Source organism: Dama dama, chromosome 20, assembly GCF_033118175.1.
Source record: "Dama dama isolate Ldn47 chromosome 20, ASM3311817v1, whole genome shotgun sequence".
In the NCBI taxonomy this organism is placed as follows: Eukaryota; Metazoa; Chordata; class Mammalia; order Artiodactyla; family Cervidae; genus Dama; species Dama dama.
This window is the reverse complement of record NC_083700.1, coordinates 86358181-86383422: the sequence shown is the minus strand read 5'-3', so window position 1 is coordinate 86383422 and position 25242 is coordinate 86358181. Positions and strand designations below refer to the sequence as shown.

At 40.5% G+C, this 25242-nt stretch overlaps 2 protein-coding genes and 1 non-coding gene across 13 annotated transcripts in view; all 3 read right to left on the bottom strand.

Annotated features, from left to right (window-relative positions):
* The window catches only part of C8B (complement C8 beta chain), a 59504-nt gene extending 45438 nt beyond the window's left edge, over positions 1–14066 (bottom strand). For 3 of the 6 annotated variants that reach the window (XM_061121776.1, XM_061121775.1, XM_061121772.1), the window contains exon 1: positions 467–3953. The gene's annotated coding sequence lies outside the window, so the exon portion shown is untranslated. Of the gene's footprint in view, positions 1–466; positions 3954–13508 lie in introns of those variants that run through there. The other 3 variants (XM_061121773.1, XM_061121771.1, XM_061121774.1) reach the window with 3 other exon arrangements.
* Positions 4517–4588, bottom strand: TRNAY-GUA (transfer RNA tyrosine (anticodon GUA)). Its single transcript has one exon. It is a non-coding gene; the product is annotated as a tRNA-Tyr (tRNA).
* Positions 14067–14894: 828 nt separating the features above from the next.
* The window catches only part of DAB1 (DAB adaptor protein 1), a 338270-nt gene continuing 327922 nt past the window's right edge, over positions 14895–25242 (bottom strand). For 4 of the 6 annotated variants that reach the window (XM_061121780.1, XM_061121781.1, XM_061121784.1 and 1 more), the window contains 2 exons: positions 19291–19349; positions 14895–15028 (listed from right to left, as the gene is read on the bottom strand). In XM_061121780.1, coding sequence (XP_060977763.1) covers positions 14914–15028; positions 19291–19349 — 174 coding nt within the window. In that variant the 3' untranslated portion in view covers positions 14895–14913. Of the gene's footprint in view, positions 15029–19011; positions 19201–19290; positions 19350–25242 lie in introns of those variants that run through there. The other 2 variants (XM_061121783.1, XM_061121785.1) reach the window with 2 other exon arrangements.

Sequence of the window (25242 nt, the reverse complement as noted above, 5' to 3'; positions counted from 1 at the left end):
ATTATCACACTTCCCTCTCCATTTTCTGGCCATAGCTCTCTTCTTTGGCCAGGAAAGAGGTTTTTAAAACAATCATGTGCCTTTGGGCTTTTAAATTATATCAAGTAATTCATAGCTCCAGGTCTATGGATCTACTGACAGTGTTGTTTTTCCCCACTTTGATAATTAATTTTCTAGCCTCCAGTTCCACAATCAATGCTACACGTTTTAGGTTTTTGTTACAGCAACATTCCACTCCTGGTACCCATTTTTTTTTGTAGTAGTTAGCTTCTGCTGTATAACAAATACTCCCCAAACTTGCTAGCTTAAAAGAATGGCCATTTATAAGCTCAAAATTCTTTGGGTCATGAAGTAATTCTGGGCTAAGCTGGGTGGTTCTGCTAGTCTTGCCTGGGTTCACTCGTGCAGCCTCAGCCAGTTAAGAGGGTTGGCAGGGGGCAGGTTGCTACAGAATGGCCTTACTCACCGGCCTGAGGATCCATCCTTTCGGTCTATACATGTTGGTTGTTGGCTGATGTGAGGGGATAACTGAGCAGCATGTCTCCAAAAAAGACTAACTAACCAAGGCTTTTTCACAGTGATCTTCATGGTTCCAAAGAGCAGCAGGAAAGCATAGGCTCCAATGCACAAGTGCTTTTAAAGCCTCTGACTGCAGTGTGTGTCTTAAGACATGGCCAAATCCACATTCAAGAGTTGGAGACATAGATAATACCTGTTGATAGGAGGAAAAGCAGAGTCACTTTGCAAAGGGGTATGCACCAGGGCTTAGTGGAGAGAATTTGTGGACATTCTGCAATCCACCTCAAACATGCTACTTTCACGCTGCAGCAGTTAAGAGCCAGCATGCCTTCTCCATTTCTCTCTTCTTCTGTGCTGGTGACTTCAAAGCATGTGCTAAGGTAACAGTGTCTGATGATGGAGGGAGCCTACAGCCCTGACACTGGTTGAACAGAGTGCCTGCTGATCCATTAGGAACTTCCTATTGAGTGAGATTTAAACTTTAATTGTGCTATTTCATTGAGATTTTGTGGTCTATATGTTACTACGGCAACAGCTACCCTACCCTGGCTAATACACTCTTCTGTTACATACAAAATTCAGTGCGTATGTGTGCTTTTCTATAGGAAAAAGTCTATAGCCTTCCTCAGATTCCAGAAGGATATGAGATTCAAAAGAAGTAAAAATAAAATGAAACAAGAAGCAAGAATTCCCTCAAGAGCTAGAACTTCTTCAGCTCACAGAATTATCTGTGGTCTCTTTGAAGGCAGTGCAAAGTAGTCTGAAGTGTTTGGGACATCAGACAGACCTAGATTGGCATTTCATTTCTCTCATTTATTAGTTTATATCCTGAACAAATCCCTTAAGCCCTCTGAGCACCGGTTTCTCTAGTTTCCAGTGTAGGCCTGTTGAAAAAATGTTTCAATAATCATTTACTGAGAGCTACTAGATGCCAGGCACAATCCTAGGTGCCTAGATATACAAATGAATATGTAACAGACCTTCCTGTAAGAGCTGGCACCATGGTGAGAGGGAGAGACACAGTCATATATCAGGGCAGTGCAGTGTGATGAGTGTAGTGATGGGGACACGCAGAATATGGTTTGGATTTAGCTGAGTGTGTGTGTGCATGTGGTCACTGGGAAATGTTTCTCAGAAGTGAGGCTTGAGTTGGCCCCTACGGGGTCAGGAGGAGTTAACAAACCAAACACCAAAGGGAGGGTGTGTGGCAGTTCAGGGAAAGGTCAGAAAAATAAAGATGCAAAGGTAAGAAATTACACAGCATGTGCATGGAACCTAAGACATTCAGTGTTACTAGAGTCTGGAGTTCAGCTTGAGCAGCGGAAAGGAATGAAACTAGAGAGGTAGGTGGGAGTCAGATCCCGTGGGGCTCGATGGGCAGGGCTAATGATATGGATTTTATCCTCAGTGCAAGGGGGAGCTCTTGATGGGTTTCGGGAGGGAAGGAAGGGGGCCGCTTTCTTTGTGAGAGAGATTGCTAGGCTGCGGTGTAGAGAATGGATTAGAGGGAGGCAAATTGGAGCAGTGAGACCAGTTAGCAGACTGTTATAATAGTCCTCTGAAAGATGATGAGGGCCTGAATTAGGGCAGTGGTGGTGCCAAAGGAAAAGAGGGCATAAACATAGTATCCGTCTCCTGTCGTTGAAAAAAGCAAATAACATACTTTGTGAATGGCTTTGTAAACAATGCAGCTGTGCACAAAGGTGGGATTATTATGACCAAGATTATGGTTCTCTGTTAGGAAGGGTGTATTAAGTACCCAGGGCTGAGCGTAGCAGCTGTTTCAAGCAGCCCCCCTCCACACAGCTCATGCTTTCTTCTTGGTCACCTGGACCTGTGGATTAATGTGCCCAGGCTTGTCTATCTTAAGTCAAGTTCCTTGTATTCCAGCTTCACCTTCCAGAATTCTCAAGGAAAAGCTTTATGCCCCTCCTGTTGTTTCAGAGTCCTCATCAGTGTCTGGGAGTCCCTCATCTCCAAGGTTCCACTGTAGATTTTTCCATGAGTCCTGGGGAACCTGATTTAAAACAGCCCTTGGCATCCCGCTGTGATAACTGCATCACCAGTGGTGGTGACTCAAGTTGGGACTCATCCATGGCAGGGGTGTTATCACCACGGTGGTGCAAAATGGGGCCAGACAGAAGTATGAATGGGCTGAGAGGGCAGCAGGCTCTTTGGAGGACTAATTGGCAAAACAATAACCCACAGGAGAAAAGGAAATGTTCTCTATTCTGAAACAGAAGCATGAGAAGGGAAAAAAATAGCCGGTAAAATGAATGAAGAGTCCAATCTTTTCATGAAAAGAGAACAGCCATTCATGGATCCCAGCCCTTTCCTCTGAGGCAGTACACTACATTCCTGGCACCCCCACAATTCTACCTGGGCTTATGACTAAAGTCATGTGGAATAAAGGGAGAAGTGTGAATGCCACTTTACCCTCCCTTGTGCCATTCAACTGTCAACTACAAATTGGCACTTGCCATCTACCTCTGCAAGGATTAAATCAGGTGCTGCTACAGCTGCTGACCTTCAGCACTGAAGAAGCGCTGAAGGAGTCCTGAAGGAGTTCATAACGGAGAGCAGAAATGAGACACTCTGTGCTCTGGAAAAACTGGCAGAATAGACCTTCAGAGAGTTACATATTTTCAGGAGCTGATTTTATGAGCCCAATTCTTGCATTCCCTCATATTTAGAAAAGTACTTAATTCCTTCATGGTCACATCTGCTCCTCAGGACTGGCAGAAAATCTTTTGCAAAAAAAAGAAAAAATGTGCTTGATTGCATGTACTTCCCCTTTACCAAAATCACATATATCCTGAGCCTCCCCACTACCTCTTTGGAGCAGTTTCTCAAGAGCTACCTAGGATGCTGTCTCCCAGGATATAGTTCTCATTTTATCCCAAATAAAACCTAACTCACAACTTTAACATTGTGCTTTTTTTCTTTAAAGTTAATACCACTCTCTCTCTTTTCCTTCAACCGTCTGCCAAATGTGGATACCTGGGGTGACCTTAGAAGTCAGTATTAGAGAGGGTGGAACCTCTGGCAGGCTTGATTCTTGTATGACTGCATGGAGCAGAAACTCTCCCCATTCCCTGCTGAATAGTCTATGCCTGAGCAATAAAGTAACTTCTACTGTGTTGAGCTGCTAAGAGTATATACAATGAAATACTGCTGCTGCTGCTGCTGAGTCTCTTCAGTCATGCCCGACTCTGTGAGACCCCACAGATAGCAGCCCACCAGGCTCCCCTGTCCCTGGGATTCTCCAGGCAAGAACACTGGAGTGGGTGGCCATTTCCTTCTCCAATGCATGAAAGTGAAAAGTGAAAGTGAAGTCGCTCAGTCATGTCTGACTCTTCCCGACCCCATGGACTGCAGCCTACCAGGCTCCTCCGTCCATGGGATTTTCCAGGCAAGAGTACTGGAGTGGGGTGCCATTGCCTTCTCCAACAATGAAATACTACTCAGCCAAAAAAGAACAAAATTTTGCCGTTTGCAACAATATAGATGAACTTGGAGGGCATGATGCTAAGTGAAAGAAGTCAGATGGAGAAAGACAAATACTCTGTGATGTCACTTAACTGTGGAATCTAAAAAGTAAAACAACATAGTGACTATAACAAAAAAGAAGCAGACTCACAGATACAGAGAACAAACTAGTGTTTACCAGTGGAGAGAAGAGGGAAGGGACAAAAGGGGCCAGGGAGTGGGAGGTACAAACTATTGGATGTAATGTAAGTTCAAGGATGTGTTGTACAACACAAAAAAATATAGCCAATATTTTGCAATAACTATGAATAGAGTGTAATCTTAAAATTGTATAAAGATTAAGGAAAAAATTTAATTAAAAACAAAAGAAAAGAAAGTGAAAGTTAAGTCGCTCAGTCGTGTCTGACTCTTTGCAACCTGTGGACTGTAGCTTACCAGGCTCCTCCATCCATACGATTCTCCAGGAAAGAATACTGGAGTGGGTTGCCATTTCCTTCTCTAGGGGATCTTCCCGAACCAGGTATCGAACCTGGGTCTCCTGCATTACAGGCAGATGCTTTACCCTCTGAGCCACCAGGGAAGCCCCAAAACATAAGAATTGCCAATAAAAAGGAAATAAATGTCTATTGTGCTGAGCTGCAGAGATTTCAGGGTTTTCCTGTTATGGCATATTACCTAAACTAATACACTCTCTTTCCCACAGTTCTCATTCTCACCCCCGTGGAATTGGCAAATATCCCTTGGAAAGGAGTCATGGGTTCTAAACAGCCATCTAAGTAGACAATATCTTCGACACAGTGCTGGTGGTGGCAGAAAAGCAGCAAAGGAGGCTCCCTGTCTATGCCAGGGTTTGGTCTGTCCTTTCTGTTGATGGGTATGGGATTCTGTTTCCCTATTATATGTTTATCTCTGCAAAGAAATACAGATATGTGTTTCTCTCTGGATATACACATGCCCTGTTTCTTCTATTGTCGATGGTTGATAAAGGGTAGATACATATTTCTTTCTGGCTGCAAGTAGAGAGGAACAGACATAGGACACTGTACATAAGCAGGACAGTTCAGGAAAACAGGAAGTGCGTCAGGAACAGAGGACCAGCTCTGATGGGGTGGTCAGCACTGTGAAGGCCAGCTAGATGGGAAAGGTCAGTGGTGGGCTCCGAAGGGAGGGCTGGCCAGAATGCTGAGAGGAGGGGCAGCTGTGCAGGCTCTGCTTCCTTCATCTGGGAAGTACTTATCAAACGCAACTGGAAAGATCGGGGAGAGCCCTCCTAGGTACAATTAGATTTGATGCTAGTGATTCCGCGCTGGAAAGGGCATGCTGCTGGCTCCTTGTCATTGACAAGAGCGCTGATCAGAGAGATTCTACAGTATATGTGAGAAGAAGGGGTAAAGAAGAAACATTAGCAGACAGATGGGTCCTGACAGTGATGAAAACTATGCTTTTATTTATTTTTTCTTTTTTTCCCCCATTTATTTTTATTAGTTGGAGGCTAATTACTTTACAATATTGTAGTGGTTTTTGCCATACATTGACATGAATCAGCCATGGATTTACATGTGTTCCCCATCCCGATCCCCCCCTCCTGCCTCCCTCTCCATCCCATCCCTCTGGGTCTTCCCAGGGCACCAGCCCTGAGCACTTGTCTCATGCATCCAACCTGGACTGGTGATCTGTTTCACCCTTGATAGTATACTTGTTTCAATGCTATTCTCTCAGAACATCCTACCCTCGCCTTTTCCCACAGAGTCTAAAAGTCTGTTTTGTACATCTGTGTCTCTTTTTGTTTTGCATATAGTGTTATCGTTACCATCTTTTTAATTTTATATATGGAATTTGAAAACTATGCTTTTAATGTGGTTCTCAAACTGGGGAAAACTTCAAGGAATATCATTAAGTAGCAGTGTTTCTGGGATTCACACATGGGGAAAGTGGATGATTCATAGGTTACCTAGTGGTTCTCAGAATCTATACATAATTGCATGTTTCATATTAGAGCACAGTACATCATATTTTCTATGAAACACTCTTCTGGTTCCCAGAGTCTAAGGATATTTCACTGACCCCATAAAGTCCATTGATGTTATTGGCATAGGTAATGAAATGTCTGGAGTTCAACACAGAGTAACACGCTTTTGTAAATGTTTTTAGATTAAAGTACAGGCAATTATTTAAAAATAAAACATTGAATACTCATTTTCTATTTCAGATTATTTCCGGGAATGCTAGAAATGTGTGAGGAGGGGAAATAGGATTCCGCCTGGCAATATGCCAGGAAACTAATTACCTGGGGGACTTGAAATGACTCAATGGATTATGTAGTTGCATTGATTTTGTGGATTAACTGTGGCAAATGGTGAAATTTAAGCCAGCTTTTCATCTGTTCATTCACTCACTAGTGGATCAAGTTCAAACTTCTTAGCCTGGCAAATGAATATTTCTCAGTCTATGCTTTAGTTCCTCTGAACTTCATACCAGTGTATTTATTCACTCAAATATCTAGATATTTTTGATGTCTACTGTGCAGGGAGCCTTGTGTTAAAGTGGGGGGTGCATCAGTAAATAAAACCCATGTTTCTTGCCCACATGGAGCTCCCAGGTTCCTAGAGGAAATAAACTTGAATAATCATACATATCTATAATGATGACCTGAGTAACTATAAGTAAAATCATATACTTGCCTGATATTATTAGGGTGATGGTTTGGGGAAGGGAAGGAACTCTGGAAAAACTTACCTGCACTTGGAAACCCAAACCGAACAGTATAGTGGTTAAGTGATCAGACTTTGAATTACTGATGCAACTAATGATGTTACATTCTGTCACACAGAGTTTCTGTTATCCAGTGTTGCCATAAAGAATCATCTCAAAGAACCTCCTATACCATTGGTATAGCCACTATGGAGGTCTTCAAAAAACTAAAAACAGAGTTGTCAAAAAGTCCTGTAATCCCACTCATGGGCATATATCTGGAGAAAAGTATAATTTAAAAAGATACATGTACCCCACTGTTCTCTGCAGCACTATTTACAAAAGCCAAGACATAGAAACAAGCCAAATGTCCACTGACAGACGAATGGACAAAGAAAATGTGGTACATATATACAATGGAGTATTACCTACCCGTTAAAAATAATAAAATAATCCCATTTGCAGCGACATGGGTGGACCTAGAAACGATCATACTAAGTGAAATAAGTTAGAGAAAAACAAATACCACATGATATCACTTATATGTGGAATCTAAAATATGACACAAACGAAGTTATCTACAAAATAGAAACAGACCCATAGACACATAGAGCAGACTTCTGATTGCCAAGGGGGAGGGAAGGATTAGGAATTTGGAATTAGCAGATGCAAACTATTATACAGGATGGACAAGGTCCTACTATATAGCACAGGGAGCTATATTCAATATCTTGTGAAAAACTCTAATGGGAAAGAATATGAAAAAGAAGGTACACATACACAAACACACACACACATATAAAAGTATATATATATGTGTATAACTAAATCACTTTACTGTATAGTAGAAATTAACACATTGTAAATCAACTATATTTCAAAAAAAAAAAAAAACATTTTAAAAAAGGATCAGACTTTTGAACTCTGTGGGAGAAGGCGAGGGTGGGATGTTTCGAGAGGAATCGGGTGGAGAGGGAGGTGGGAGCGGGGATTGGGATGGGGAAGACGTGTAAATCCATGGCTGATTCATATCAATGTATGACAAAACCCACTGAAAAAAAAAAAAAAAAGTTCTGGCCACAGCAATCAGAGCAGAAAAAGAAGTAAAAGGAATCCAGATAGGAAAAGAAGAAGTGAAACTCTCGCTGTTTGCAGATGACATGATCCTCTACATAGAAAACCCTAAAGACTCTTCCAGAAAATTACTAGAGCTAATCAATGAATATAGTAAAGTTGCAGGATATAAAATTAACACACAGAAATCCCTTGCATTCCTATATACTAACAATGAAAAAAACAGAAAGAGAAATTAAGGAAAAAATACCATTCACCATTGCAACAAAAAGAATAAAATACTTAGGAGTATATCTACCTAAAGAAACAAAAGACCTATACATAGAAAACTATAAAACACTGATGAAAGAAATCAAAGAGGACACAAACAGATGGAGAAACATACCGTGTTCATGGATTGGAAGAATCAATATTGTCAAAATGGCTATTCTACCCAAAGCAGTCTATAGATTCAATGCAATCCCTATCAAGCTACCAACGGTATTTTTCACAGAACTAGACCAAAGAATTTCACAATTTGTATGGAAATACAAAAAACCTCGAATAGACAAAGTAATCTTGAGAAAGAAGAATGGAACTGGAGGAATCAACCTGCCTGACTTCAGACTCTACTACAAAGCCACAGTCATCAAGACAGTATGGTACTGGCACAAAGACAGAAATATAGATCAATGGAACAGAATAGAAAGCCCAGAGATAAATCCACGAACCTATGGACACCTTATCTTTGACAAAGGAGGCAAGGATATACAATGGAAAAAAGACAACCTCTTTAACAAGTGGTGCTGGGAAAACTGGTCAGCCACTTGTAAAAGAATGAAACTAGAACACTTTCTAACACCATACACAAAAATAAACTCAAAATGGATTAAAGATCTAAATGTAAGACCAGAAACTATAAAACTCCTAGAGGAGAACATAGACAAAACACTCTCCGACATAAATCACAGCAAGATCCTCTATGACCCACCTCCCAGAATATTGGAAATAAAAGCAAAACTAAACAAATGGGACCTAATGAAACTTAAAAGCTTTTGCACTACAAAGGAAACTATAAGTAAGGTGAAAAGACAGCCCTCAGATTGGGAGAAAATAATAGCAAATGAAGAAACAGACAAAGGATTAATCTCAAAAATATACAAGCAACTCCTGCAGCTCAATTCCAGAAAAATAAATGACCCAATCAAAAAATGGGCCAAAGAACTAAACAGACATTTCTCCAAAGAAGACATACAGATGGCTAACAAACACATGAAAAGATGCTCAACATCACTCATTATTAGAGAAATGCAAATCAAAACCACAATGAGGTACCATTACACGCCAGTCAGGATGGCTGCTCTCCAAAAGTCTACAAGCAATAAATGCTGGAGAGGGTGTGGAGAAAAGGGAACCCTCTTACACTGTTGGTGGGAATGCAAACTAGTACAGCCGCTATGGAAAACAGTGTGGAGATTTCTTAAAAAACTGGAAATAGAACTGCCATATGACCCAGCAATCCCACTTCTGGGCATACACACTGAGGAAACCAGATCTGAAAGAGACACGTGCACCCCAATGTTCATCGCAGCACTGTTTATAATAGCCAGGACATGGAAGCAACCTAGATGCCCATCAGCAGATGACTGGATAAGGAAGCTGTGGTACATATACACCATGGAATATTACTCAGCCATTAAAAAGAATTCATTTGAACCAGTCCTAATGAGATGGATGAAGCTGGAGCCCCTTATACAGAGTGAAGTAAGCCAGAAAGATAAAGAACATTACAGCATACTAACACATATATATGGAATTTAGAAAGATGATAATGATAACCCTATATGCAAAACAGAAAAAGAGACACAGAAATACAGAACAGACTTTTGAACTCTGTGGGAGAAGGCGAGGGTGGGATGTTTCGAGAGCAATCGGTGGAGAGGGAGGTGGGAGCGGGGATTGGGATGGCAAAGACGTGTAAATCCATGGCTGATTCATATCAATGTATGACAAAACCCACTGGAAAAAAAAAAAAAAAAAGGATCATCCCCAAACTTGGTGACTTAAAACATCAATTATTTTACTATTACTCACAATTCTGGAGGTCAAGAATTTGAACAGGGGCCAGCAGCAGTGGTCATCTCTGTTCTATATGATGTCTACTGGTTCTGGAACATTCCAGATGGCTTCTCCACTCATATGCCTGTTGACTCGGCTGGGCAGCTTTCCGGGGCCTCTGTTATCAAGGCCTTTTCTTTAGGTGACCACTCCACTTGGGGCTTCTTACATGCCAGTTCAGAGTGCCAAGAAGCTGCCAGACCAAAGCTCTAGTCTGGAGCTGGTGCTACTTTCCTTCTATCTCATTCAATTGGCTACCGTGAGTCACAGGGCCAGCCCTTGTGTAAGGAAGAGACACACAGGGGTGAATATAGGGAGGTGTGGGTCACTGGGAACCATCTTTGGAGACCAGCGACCTCATTCAAGAAGTGGCATCATTTAATAACATTGTTGTTTTTAAATATGTCTTAAGCAGGAGAGCCTCTTACTCCTCCAAAGAGTCTGCAAATACCTTTCTTTAAGCACTGCTTCTAGAAACTACGGCTTACAGAGGGAGGCAGGGGTTTTTGATTAGAGAGCTGGGCATGCCACTGTCCCACCACCATGGGAAAACATCATCTCCAGACTCACAGGTAAAGCAGCAATTCTCTGATCAAGACAAGACTCACACCAACTTTGAGAACTGGCAGGTGTTAAGACCAAGGTCTTCCTTCAAAGGATTTGAAGACTCCTGACACATGGAAATGACACAATGCAGAGACAGAGCACCAGAAAGAGGAGCTGGGACACTCAGAAGAGAATCAACAGACCTGACAAGCAAAACAAAGCAGGAGGCATAGTCCAACCTGGCCTGCGGCTGCACCCTTAGCTGACGAAGACGTCAACGTCAGGACCCCAGTCTAGCATCTCCTTAGCATGTTCTACATTATTTCAGCTTTACTGGGTCATAACAGACATATGACACTAGGCCTGCCTTGCATACACATTAAGAGAACTGGCTTTGCAGTCAGAATGTCTGGTTGTAAATAAAGCCTGCCTCTTGCTGGATGAGTGGACTTGTGTCAAGTTACCAACTTTTTTGTTTAGGTTGGTGAGGGTGTTTAGCACAGTGTCATGTATAGCAGGATTTCAAAAAATTTTAACAATTAATATTATTGCCATTGTCCTGATGGTTAATTGCATAAATTTCAATGTTTACGTCCCTCTGGCAGGATACAAGATTTGGATGGGCTCCTGTATCTGTCTACTGGTGAGAGAATTTTAGCACCCAGAGTGGACAAGACTAGAATGACAGCCCTCTTGGCAGAGGGAACATTCATGTCTCTCTAGTGCAGCCAGTACCCACCGTGCAGCTTGTGCTGGGGAGGAAGGCTGTGGCCTTGGCTCCTACACAGCGCTGACAAACAGCAGAGTCAATGGCAAGGCTGAATCACCTGGGCACCTAAATCATACTGACTCACCAGCTGAGCTATTTCAAGTCCTAAAAGATGATGCTGCCCTCAATATGCCAGCAAATTTGGAAAACTCAGCAGTGGCCACAGGACTGGAAAAGGCCAGTTTTCTTTCCAATCCTGAAGAAAGGCAATGCCAAAGAATGTTCAAACTACCACACAATTGCACTCATCTCACATGTTAGCAAAGTAATGCTAAAAATCCTTCAAGCTGGGGTTCAACAGTATGTGAACTGAGAACTTCCAGATGTACAAGCTGGATTTAGAAAAGGTAGGGGAAGCAGAGATCAAATTGCCAACATCGGTTGGATCATAGAAAAAACTAAAGAATTCCAGAAAAACATTTACTTCTTCTTCATTGACTACACTAAAGCCTTTGACTGTGTGGATCACAACAAACTGTGGGAAATTCTTCAGGAGATGGGAATACCAGACACCTTACTGGCTTCCTGCGAAACCTCTATGCAGGTCAAGAAGCAACAGTTAGAACTGGACATGGAACAACAGACTGGTTTCAAATTGGGAAAGGAGTACATCAAGTCTGTATATTGCCACCCTGCTTATTTGACTTACATGTAGAGTGCATCATGTGAAATGCCTGGATGGATGAAGCACAAGCTGGAATCAAGATTGTCAGAAGTACCAATGACCTCAGATATACAGATGATAGTACCTTTATGGCAGAAAGCTAAGAGGAATTAAAGAGCCTCTTGATAAAGATGAAAGAGGAGAATGAAAAAGCTGACTTAAAACTCAACATTCAAAAAACAAAGATCATGGTTTTCAAGTCCCATCACATCATGGCAAATAGATGGGGGAACAATAGAAACAGTGACAGAGTTTATTTTCTTGGGCTCCAAAATCACTGTGGACGGTGACTGCAGCCATGAAATTAAAAGATGCTGGCTCCTTGGAAGTAGTTCAGTTCAGTTCAGTCACTCAGTTGTGTCCAACTCTTTGCGACTCTATGAACTGCAGCACCTCAGGCTTCCCTGTCCATCACCAACTCCCGAAGCTTGCTCAAACTCATGTCCATCAAGTCAGTGCTGCCATCCAACCATCTCATCCTGAAAAGCTATGACAAACCTAGACACGGTATTAAAAAGCAGAGACATTACTTTCCCTACAAAGGTCTGTATAGTCAAAGCTACATAGTCATGTACGGATGTGAGAGTTGGACAACAAAAAAGGCTGAGTGCCAAAAAATTGATGCCTTTGATTGTGGTGTTGGAGAAGACTCTTGAGAGTCCCTTGGACTGCAAAGAGATCAAACCAGTCAATCCTAAAGGAAATCAGTCCTGAATATTCACTGGAAGGACTGATGCTGAACCTGAAGCTGAAGCTCCAATAAATATTTTGGCCAGCTGATGCGAAGAACTGATTCATGGGAAAAGACCCTGATGCTGGGAAAGGTTGAAGGCAGGAGGAGAAGGGGACAACAGAGGATGCATAGCTGGATGGCATCACTGACTCAATGGATAGGAGTTTGAGCAAACTCCGGGAGATCGTGAATGTAGCACACCAGGGAAGCCTCGTGTGCTGCAGTCCATGGGGTGGCAAAGAGTCAGACACAACAGACACAACTGAACGAAGATGACACCAGCCCAAGAAAGGTTTTTTTTAAAAAAACTGCTTGATGTACAAATGAATTATTTTAGAAGTCTTACGTGAATTTTAATACAATTTTGATTTTTATGCACAATATTACTTCGATAGTTTCTATTTGTCCTGAATGTACTAGTCGAATGACCCTGGACCCATGTTTGAATGACTGCATTTGCCTAGTTGTGTCTCTGCTCTTTCTCAGAGGCTCTCTTGATCCTGGAAACTGACACCGCAGTCTTTGTGCATGAGCCAGACAAGACGGAATCCTCGGTCTCCTGAGAGGGCAATGTGGGCGGCGGATATGCACAGACTCTGTAGCCCTGCTGCAGGGTGCAAATGTGAGTGTCTCAGTCCATTCGGGTTGCTATCACAAAACACCAGAATGGGTAGCTAATAAACAACAGAAGCTTATTTCTCACAGTTCTGGAGGTTGGGAGTCCAAGATCATGGTGCCAGCGATTTGGTGTCTGGTGAGACTCCCTTCTTGGTTCATTAGCTGTTTTCCAACTTGCTGTATCCTTACCTAAGTAGAAGGGATGAGGGAGCTCTATCATACTATCTTAAGGCACCTTAGGGCCAGGTTTTAATCTTAACTTTAGCCAAATCTTAGACTTTTGACCAAAAGCAGACCACAACACTCACCAGAACTCTATCTTCCTCTGACATCTCCAGGCATCCCTTCCTGGGTGGGCAGGAAGAAGAAACCCTCCAAGGAGAACGCACTACTTTGAGTTTTCAGCCTTGGCCCCAATCACACAGGTGTCCAGCAACAGAGTTGGCATCCTCTAAATACTGAATAAGAACCACAGTGCTAATGACCATCATAGGGTAAGGATAATCACAGCAGGTTTTATAAAAATGGGCTTTCATACTGGCCACAGATAAGTGTAATCACATGCTCCCCACGGTGCTGTTTAGGCTATCATTTTTCCCAGGCAGCTCTGACCCAAATGCAGAAACATAAATTTTACAGAATTGTGAGATGGAAAAGGGCCCCTCTTCTTAGTCCACTCACTGCTCCATGTCTCCGAAAGTGAGTCTCCGTTTTCCAGGAGGATGCTAGAGTGAGGGGAGGCAGCAGCCGAGCCTCGGCCAAGGCTGCCTTGCCAGGTTTCTTGTCGATACCTGTTGACATTTCCTTGAGTAATCGTTCCGGGTGCCTCGGGTATATTTCTTCATAACGTCGGATGGATTACGGGGGGCTTTATTGATTTTGTGGTTTCATGTGTGAAAGATCTAATCTTAATCCTCCATTGTTCATTTTCCTTAACCTTTTAATAACATGATAGGGAGGCAACCCATCAGAATGAAAATTGTTTCTGAGTCATGTTGTCATAAATATATGCCATAGACTACTTTATGGGAACAACCAGATTTGGGGGAATAATAATACTGATAAAATTTGTATGGTGTATTGCAGTTTACAAAGCACTTTCCCCTATCAACTCATTTAATCCTGATGGCAATCCTGATAGGTAGCAGTTATTTTATTTATTTTGATTTATTTATTCTATGAGTCTTTCCACAACATGAATTTTTATTATTATTTGCTGTGTCACAGATGAGGAACTCGCATTGCTCAAGGTCACACAATTCTTAAAAATAAGGTTTGGAGTCAGGGTGATCTGAAGTCAAATCCTGAGGCTGCCAAAGTTGTCAACGTGTAACCTTGGATGAGGGCTTTAAACTCTCTATGGTTTCTTTATCAACAAAATGGGAATGCTGAAGCCATTCTGGGATTTTGTCAGGGTTAAAGATGATGTGGACACACCACTTGCATAGTACCTGGAACCAAAGTAAAGTCCAATAAATGTTCTCTATTATAATTTAAATAACATTATTACTTAATAAAGGTAAAGTCTGAGTCAAAGACTGTTAGGTCAAACCTTAGTTCTCCTTTGCTGGAGAGAAATTGGAATCTGGTTTCTCTTGCTCTCCTTCCCTCCTTCTCACCTCTTTTCTTAACTCTTATGGTCCCCAGGGAATGACAATAATCAAAGGCTCTTCAGATGGATCCCTGGAAGTCCCTGGAGAAGAAAGAGCTAGCTCATAGGCACCAACACACTTGAGTCTTTTTCTCTGGAGCAGAATTCACTGGCGAATCCTGAAGTTGCCACATGGGTTGGTCCTGGACCCTGGAGCATCCTGCCAGTACTTGTGTCCTGCATCAAGGAAGGATGAAGGGGCAAGCAGAGGTTCTTAGTGTAGGCTGGAGACGTTATGAGGATCACAGACTTGAGTTAAGAAAGGAGGGATGGGGGCTTTACTTCCAGCCTTGGCATTCAGTAGTTCTGAGGTCTTTTGAAAGTAACCTTCTGTACTCTGACCCCAACTTTCTCATTTTTAAAATGAAAGTGCTTACCTGTCATTTTTTTCCCAGCCTAAATTCTGCTAGAAACCAAAAAAATAATTTAAATTCCACCCCTGTCCCATTTCCAACCTCAGAAATTAGAGAAGGGAAGAAGTAGGCAGGAGAAGGATGCATAAAAGAAAGAAAAAAATGTTCATGTTAGGAAACTTCATCTTGAATGACTTCTAATTTTCCCCTGGAACTCACTTTCCATGGCTTCAGTGCTCCAGAACTGAAATTCATTTTCATACTTTCTATTTCATAGCTTTCTGTATTACCTCTTGGATATTACACAAAAGGTAGGTAAGACAGAAAAAAATGTATCTCTAATGTGGAATGGCATTTTCTCTCTTTTCCCTCATTGCTTTCCCTCTCCTACTTTCTTTTTCTTTCCCTCTTTTCTACAAGAAAATGCATGATATTTTGGGTCAAATCCTGGATCTCCTTTGATAAATTCTAAACGTTGTGACTTCTGCTACTTGGTACCTATCATTTCCTCTGTCTGGATGGGCTTTCCTCTTGGATCCCCATCCTCCATCCTGAGAACTCATGTTCATCTTTTCGAGATCCATCTTAAATGTCACCTCCTTTGCAAAGCCTTCCTTGGCTATCCCAAGGAAAGGAACTACTTCCTCTTTTGGCTCCGTAGCATTATCTCTAGGATACTGTTTGTGACACTTGAGCTGCCTCACTCCCTTGACTCAGAGCCCTTCACTCTATCCTCTGGCTTTGACAGGTGTCTCTACCCATATTCTGCCCCCTGCTCACCTGCTTGGAGACTGGCTCTTCTCATGTTTTATCCTCAGGCTCTCTTTCACAATCTTGAGGCTCTTCTCAATCTGGCTGTTGCGTCCTTGACATAGATTCCCCTCTCTAGTTCCCAGCCCTACAGAATGCCACTGACATCCTCCTCACTATTCCTCAGGTGAGTCCCAGCATCCACAGTGAAATTAACTCGACTCTGGCACCATTACAGAGATACTTCCTTGGCCAACTTTCCTTGTGCCTCTGGCATGCTGGTTTCCTTTCAGTGAAGAACAAATCTGCTAAAGCACATCTTCCTTGAGGTGACAGCTTCCAGTGCTGCCCGTGGCTTGCAAATTATAGAACCACTTGCAAAAATTCAATCCTCACTCCACCAGAACTTCATCAGCACAAAGCATGGGCAGCTTTGAAGAACATTATTTTTTGAGTAAGCCCATGTGGAGCTTGATAAATCCTTCTCCTCATGATCTGTAAACCAGACGTTTCCACTAAGAGAACATGGCATTATTAGTGGCAAACCGCATGCATTAATGTAACAGATGTTACCTAAGCTCCTTCCATCTTTGGTTCAGGTAAATATACAGAAAGCTAGAGAAAGGTATCATAGCCAACCATGATCAGTAGTTTCCTGAAGTCTAGGTGTATCCCAAGCAGAAGTGGGAAGGTAGTTACCCACTCATTGTCCCCAGGAAGCATAGAGCAGTCAAAGAAAGAGGGGTCTGTCCCCATCTAATTCTGGCCACACCATTTATCTGGAGAGCATATTTCCTGACCTGAATTTCAGTTCCTTTTCTTTTTTTTCTAAAATGCAAGTTAAAACACTCATCTCATGGACTGTTGTGAGAAGAAAACCAAAAATATAGATGTTTCATCTCAAATACCATCCTCTATAAAAAAAAAAGGGGGGGGGGTGCTGAGGAGGAGGTGGGGAAAGAAGGGCCTGGTGAAAAGGCGGCGGGGGGCGAAACTTGAAAGTGGAATTCAGTAGTGAGCTGCTAAGGGACAGAATCCTGGACTAGCTGTTTGGGGGTAAGAAGGCAGAAGGGACTGGGGGGGTCACAGGTCAGCCCCGTCTAAGGGAAGTGGACCACTGGGTTTGGGCCAGTTCAGCAATGAGGCAGAGGGAGACTCTAGGAGACTGAGGAGGGACTTAAAGCAGCAGTCCAGTCTGATGAGACAGGAAGTGATCCCACCTCCCAGGGAGAATCAGGGGCTTGGCTCAAGAAAGGGTCAGACCTGTGGCCACTCTGGGGGTACTCCTCTCTCCCACTCTGATGGGGACAGCAAAGTCAACTCCAAACCCCACCTGCTGGTGGTGTTCACCAACTCCCTCCACGGTCAGAACTGGCTCAGTGCTGAGCAGGGTGGGGCTGCCATCAAAGCTTCTGGGGGATTCAGGGAGGAGAGGTAACAACTGCTTAGGGTGCAAATTTACGATGGAATTCCAGAAACCTGCTACATGTTATTTTAATTTTTCCTTGTCTCTTGGAAAGCCTGGGTGGAAATATTAAACTCACCCAGATTTAAGTCTACAGGAATTAAAAACAAGGAGCCATGGAAGTTCTTAAAACAGAGTCAATAGGCAGAGAAATGCTTAGGAATATTTTGCAAACATTGTTTCAGAGGAAAGACAAGGTGACCATCTTATGGGGCTTGTCCTGCAGTAGTAGTGGGATGTAGAAGGGGGTACAGATGGACATGCGTGATCAAGGTGGAACTGTAGGAATTCTTATATAAAGGCAAGGGAAAGAGGTGTGGATGGTGGTGAGTCAGGTAGCACTTCTTTGCTGGCCTCTTCAGGGTACTCTGTCTCTGGAGGAGAAAGGCTGGATGCTTCACCTACCACACTGTGCCTTGCAATGGAGAAGCTCAGAAAGTGAGAAAGGGTGAGGCTGAGAGTCTAACCATGTGGAGTGGCCCAGGTAGAGCCTTGAAAGTAGGAAGATGAGGGTCACAGTAGCTCACTCTATGGTTGAATGTCAAGCCACTTCTCTGCTGGGTCTCTACTTCCAATTGGAATTGTGGGAGTTGGTGTTCACCCCTTCTTCCCAGAGAGGATCATGACGGAGTATATGCTGCACCAGCAGCCACACGGGCCTGCGAGACCAGATCTACGTCCATTCTTCACCCTTTGTGGACCTCACTGTATGCATGTCTAACAGACATGAGCCTAGGGTTTAGGTGTGTCAGGCACTTTATAAATGCCAGCTCATTTATGCCTCATTATTAATACAATGATAATCTCATCTCCATTTTACGATGAGGATATGGTAGCTCAGAGAAGTTAATTCAGCCAACATCACAGAGTTATTGTGTGACAGGGCTGGGCAGCTGGAATTTGAATTGTACAATGAAGATTTGTATACCTTATGGTAAGAATATTGTTCATCAGTATTTAATACACACACATTCATACGTATTGATTTATGCATACCTGAGACATAATATTCCAAACTCATGGTTCCATGAAGAAAAACATGTTCTATGCATAGCATACTACTTACATATTAAAAAACCAAACTCCTATAAGGTTAAACTATGTGTTTCTACAGTAAACATTTGTGAGTGGAAATACTTAGAAGAATCTAGAACAGACAATTGATAACTGGTTTTCTCTGGGAAGAATGGTCTAAGAGTTCATTTTTTATGTAATATTAAAATTATTGTTAATATTAAGAATATATTTATGATTTCTACATAATTAAAACATAAAGAATTTAAATTTAACATTAAGTACAAATGAAAGTAATTAGCCTCCAATTAAAATAGATAATTTTTTAAAAAAGAAATTAAAAAAGCTAAAAAAAAAATTAATGGCAAAATAAGTTGGCAGAGAGAGCAGAGTTAGGAGCAAACTTATGAGAGCTTTATGTCTTATACTTTCACTATATTTTTATTTTTTTAAATACACATTAAAATAAATATGTATTTATATAAAATTTATTTTATTAATAATCTTTATTAAAACAGATAAAAATGCAGGCTGAATAAAACAACACTACTGTAAGTTGTAAATGATAAACAAGGGGTTTCATAGATGGACTTGGATTGTTGTCTTCTGATCATGGCATGATGTTTTGAAGTGAGGGGAGGTGGGGGCATGTTGGTGCTGTGACCCCAGTGAGAAGAAAGGCAGATTGCAGGGCTTGAAAACAGGAATCTGTGCTCTCTCCTTATTCCAACTTACCGATCGCCATGATCTCTAACACATCTTTGGTTCTGGAGTGAAATTTTGTTGTTTGCTGTGTTAGCAGAGTCACTGTCTATGCAAGATATACAACTGGCCAGCCCTCCCCATGCCATTCTCACCTCTTTTGAAGAACGCATGCTGGGCAGGATACTTGGTCTTTCCTATGGTCCCCTTGAACCTGTTTAGAGGATGATAGTGAGTCACTTAAACCTTGGCCAAAGATCAGCTTATTTTTGAGAAGGGGACTGATGGATCTCTATCAGCTGCTTCATTAGCAGGGTTTGAAGCTTACAGTGAGAAATCACTTATGTGTGAAACTGGAAAACAAACCCAAAAAATTCAGCACAAGAAACAAAATGGAAGTTATATGAATCCTACTACCAAAGTTTTTATAAGCTTTTTCTATGAATGTATGTATATTTATACAACCAAAATTGGATCATAATGTGCATATGATTTTATCCTCTGCCATACTGAATTATTAATGAAAAATGGCATGGGGAACGCTGAGACAAAATATAGGTTCTACCACATTATCTTAGTGACTGCATACTCATATGCATAAATATATACTTACTGACGCTAAAGATAAATGAAAAAGACGTGGCCCCTGTCTTCAAGGAGCTTATCACTGATAATAAAGGCATAGCCTCCCATTCTACAGATATAACATTTAGGTAGTCTCACAGTATTAGAAATTTAATTTCTAATATTTCACTGTTGTACATAATGAATGAAGAACATCTTAATATCTATTTGTTCATTTTCATGGGAATTTCCATCTTTTAAATTTGTCTTATACATGGAATTACCATGTTGAAACTTATGCAACTTTTTAAGATTTTGATTTAAAAATTCCTTTGAATCAATCAAAGTGTTTGAGGGTGCCTGTTTCCTCATATCTTCATCAACACAGAAATAATCATTGCTAATCTGATAGGAAAACATTGTCTTGATGAATTTCTTTGATTATAAAATTTTATACAGCCAAAGAAATACTTCTTGGCCCATAATAATATTGGAAACATAAGGTTTGTAGCAATATAAAATTTCAACAAGCACAATGAAGTGAGAAGTTTGTTTTCTCCCTTTTGAGGTCCCCCTCTCTAAGGTTACTCACTGCAGAGTTAGCACAAGCCTCATATTGCCCCATGAAAACAATACTCCTGGCATATAGGAGGCACTCAATAGATACTTACTAAATGAATGAGCAGTTTCATGAATAACATAATAAAAATCTTCTGTTGATACATAAATACCTACATACATGTTTTTATACTATTAATAGAAATGGGAACTTACCAAACCCACTCTTATATATCGTTGACACTATTTCATATAGGCTTATTTAGACTTATTTCATTTTGAAGAAAGGCTGCAAAGTACTGTAATTTAATGTGCTCCCTATTGATAAAATATTTTGCTGTTTTCTACCTCTAGCTATTATTTATGGGCTTTTGGCATTTCTTCTTTGGGTTCTCTTTGTTCATATTCTTTACTTTTCTATAAATATTTTTCTGTAAGCTTTTAGGAGCTTTCTGTGTATTCAGGATAATAAAGTTTTAAAAATAATACTTCCCTAATTTTTCCATGAATTTTTACTGTTGTTTATGGCCTTTTTAAACATAAATTTTCATGAAGTCAAATCTCTACACATTTATATAAATATATATCTTCTGCATTTGGTATTAGACTTATGAGATTGTTTTCTATCCGTATATGAATATTCATTTTTTCTCATATGCTTTGATGGATACATATGATACATTTGATATTTAATTTCTGTGGATTTTAATTAACTATATGATGTGAAGTAAGAATCTTTTTTCTAAGTGTTTATTATCCCATTTTTATTTATTGAATAGTCTTAAACCCCACTACTCTGAATACATTCAACTATCCATTGATTAATTATACACTAATTTCTTGAGATAGTTTCTACAGTTTACGTTGTTTCATAGGTCATTTTATTCTTTGTCATATACCAAAAACTGTAAATGATTTTAGCTTTATGTTTTGAGATCTGATAGACTGTTTATCATCATTACCTTATTTTTTCTTGCATATTCTCACATGATTTTCTCTTCAGATATGCTTTAGAACATTACTGAATATAAATATGTGGTTGAAGATGGAGAACTGAGATTATGATTGAAACTGAACTGTGGCAAATTAAGAACCGACATTTTTATAATCTTGAAACTTCCTCCCTGAATTTGTTGTTTCTCTGTGCCATGTTACAGGGTTTTATAATGAAAAAAATATCTAGCTCTTATGACCTTACATCAGTATTAAATTTACTTTTGCCTATTTTATTCTTGTAATTTTTATGGAATGTATTTTTCCATTAAAAACAGTATTTTAAAGGTTATTTATAATAATATAGAAAACTGATTTTTATATATTTATTTAAAAAATAACCACCTTGATTCATTTATTAGTTCTTACAGCTTCTGGTAGATATTTCCCATTAGAAAATATTATCTGCAAACACTGATAACTTTCCCATTTTAAATGCCTTAAATTCAGAATACTGCTAGGTGATAGAGGTAATGGTTGACAGCCTTGACCTCCACCTCATTTTAGTGGGTACCTTTAAGTCTTACTGCTATGTTCCTATTGGTTTGAGATTGACGTTCTTTATCAAGTGAAGGAAATTCTACCATTTTAGCTTCTAATGTTTTTCTCAAAGAGGATAATGAATTTTACCAGATGCCTTTCTGGCAGACACTAAGATGAGACAGTCTCTCTTGACCTATTAATTGCATTCCAAGAATTAACTTAATTTGGTCACGGTTTACAGCTGTGTTTCATTTGCTACTACTTAGGAATTTCTGATTATACATTAGAAAGATCAGGCTATAATTGGTACTATTTTTGATGTTTTATTATTTTAGCTTTGAAATATGAATTGAGAAACTGGTTTTTCTGTGTTATTCAAGAGCTTAAATAGTGCATCATGTTCTCCCTTCACTTACTCCGGGCACATCATGCTCACTGGATGTGCCGGTTCAGCTGCAGCTTTGGCCTCCACTGCTACTGCTTCACCAGGAACTCCTACTCATTTTTAAAGACACAACTCAACCATCAGAGCTTCTGTATAGCCTCTCCCACCATTCCCACAGAATTAGCTCGTGCCTTTCTTCCAGCACTCTTCCTACTCCACTCACCTAGTAGTCTTTTTTCCCCGACTAGACTCTGAACTTCTTAAAGTGGGAACAGTCATACAGACATCTTAAAAAATAATTCTGAATCTCCACTGCTTATCACAGATCCTTGTCTATAGCGTGTGCTTCATCACTCTTTGTTACATGAATAAATCCATGATATATTTTTGCTTTAAAGTTTGCCAGTGAAAAAGATTTCAGAGAGATATATGTACGCTTCTTTGCTTTTCTCTGACAATAAAATAGAGTTAATAATCATCCATTGCCATTCTGGGATAATAAATGTGAAAGGACAAAGTAAAAGAATTAAATACAAAAATATACAATAGCTATCACTTTCTTTATTGTACTCTAACATGTACTGAGCATGGGTGTGGGCTTCCTTGGTGGCTCAGTGGTAAAGAACCCACCTGCCAATGCAGGAAACGCAGGTTCCATCCCTCGGTCACACAGATTCCCCTGGAGAAGGAAATGGCAACCTGCTTTAGTGTTCTTGCTTGGGAAATCCTTTGGAGAGAGGAGCCTGGCTGGCTACAGTCCATGGGATCGTAAAAGAGTTGGGCAGGACTAAACACCTACAACTTAAGGATTTACTATATCCGCGTATGAAATTTTCAAATTTATGTCTCATAGCAGCCTTACAAGGAAGACATTTCATATCAACATTATGTTCAGTGACCTGAGGTCAAACGACTAGAAAGTTGTGGAGACTTCCTGGTAAGACTGGGTAAGTTCAGGGTGGTACAGCTATAGACTAGCAAGCCTTTCTGAATTCAGAGTCTACCCTCTGTAAACTACATTAACTCACCAGTAAAGGCAGTACGTTCCACTTTTGGGAGAAGAGAGGCAAATGCGAAGCAAAGCATGATCTGGTCAAATACTCAACTTTCCCGGTTCTGCCTAAGGTTAGTACATAATAGCAAGAAAGAAAACTATTGACTACCTACCTGCTTTCCTTTTGCATCACTTCTCTTCTGATGAAAGAGGACTAACCATCAACTATGGGTTCCTTTTAGTTTATGATATGATGTTGCTTTATTTAAAAGAATGAACATGGACTGTGTGGTCACTGACCACCTTTCTTTTACCACCTATGAAGGTTTGAAAGGGCACAGACAGGTAAGAGGAAATAATTTCCCTTTAAGAACTAAGTTCCTAGGTTCTTGAGCTCATGGCAGTGAACTATGGGTAACTAGCTTCTATCATCTGAAACAAGAGAGATTTCAGGGTGCCTCCCCAAGAGGCAGGGTAGAGTTTCTTACAATAGGAAAAAGGACAGCTGAGCATTTTACTGTTGACAAGATGTCAGCCCCGATCACTGCCTGTTCCCTCGTCTACCTTCCCTGCTGGTTCCCTATCCAGGCTGTGGTCCCTGTGTGAGCGACAGAGTGGCAAGAGGTTGTTCTGAAGATTAAGGACCCAAGTCATCAGAGGCTGCCATGTTGCAAGAAGATTTGGACATTTTCCACTTGGCAGTCATTAATATTCTTCAGCAAACGATGAACCTGTTCAAAAAGACTCCCTCTTCAGACCCCTGTATCTTAGATGAGAAAATGAATGCTAGTGTTTTGTTTTGCAATTATATATTCATTAGATTGGGTTAGAGTTATCACTGTTTTTAAAAATAAAACTGAATGTTTCCATTTTAAAAAATATCTACAGTCGTTTTACTGGAGAATCCATTTCTGCACTAAGTCAGCCCAGGTAAGGCTGGGTGTGATTTTTCTAACAGACACCACTTTTAGTGGGATAAAGATAGACTTTAAAAGTATCTTACAGAGGGTGCGTGAGCCATGTGACATCTCAGAAACCCTGCAGACAGAAGCAAACATGGAAGACAGGAAAGAGACTTTGGAGGTCAGACCCTGGGAGCCTCAACAGCCTCTGGGAGAGCTCGCTGGCTGTTAATTAACAGCTGTTTCATAACATCTCTAAGTTTCAGTTTCCTAAGTTGTAAAATGGGGAGCCTGTTTCTTTTCTTCTCAGGGCTTGTGTAAAAATTTGGAAATGATAGCTAGAAAATGAGTGACACATATACAGTAGGAGCAGCCTGAGAGTAGCAGCTATTATTAAGATTTTAACATAAATACTGAGAACTGGCTACTAAATGGCTTGAAAGCCATTTACATGTGTTCATTAAAAAAAAAAAAAAAAGTCTTTCAGGCACTGTTGCTCCAATTCCCTTGCATTTAAACATCTTTTTAAAAGGTTTCAAAGCTTTGAAGGTTGATTTCAATGAAACCTGTTTTTATTCTAGGCATTTCTCCTACTGTCATTCTGAGTAAAACAAAAACCATTTACTGTCAAAACAACAAGGGTTTGTCTCAAGCACAAAATGAAAACAGATATGTCTGCCTGATTTATTTTGGCATCCGCCTAACAGTTAAATAGGACACCTTTTAATTTGTCACTTCTTAAAGATGCATTTAGGTTGGGAAAGTAAATCACCAGTTCTTGGTTTCAGCTAAACTTGAACCAGCTGGGCAGAAAGGTGTATTTTTTTTTTTTTTTTTTAAATCCCTCTGACACATACCCTTTCAAAGTGCTAATTAAAAAAAGAAATTATAAAGTTAGCAACATATTAAAGATACTAAGATCTCATGTTTTTTAAATTTTCAACTGGAGGAACTTAGAAATCTAACTTATTTACCAAAGATCAACTAGAGTTCTGGGAAGAGGCATAGGCGATCAGGCTTTTCAACAAGACTATTTAGAACTATTAAAAAGGGTGAATATCCAGCTTTCTAAAAAAATTAAAATCAACTGTGAGTAAAGAAACTTCTTAACTTTACCATTGGCTAGCTGAAGAAGTTATTTGATCTCTCCAAGTCTCCGTTTCTTTATAAACTGAGGATAATGTCTAATACTTGGAAGATTAACTAAGGCAATGGCCACCTAGCATGG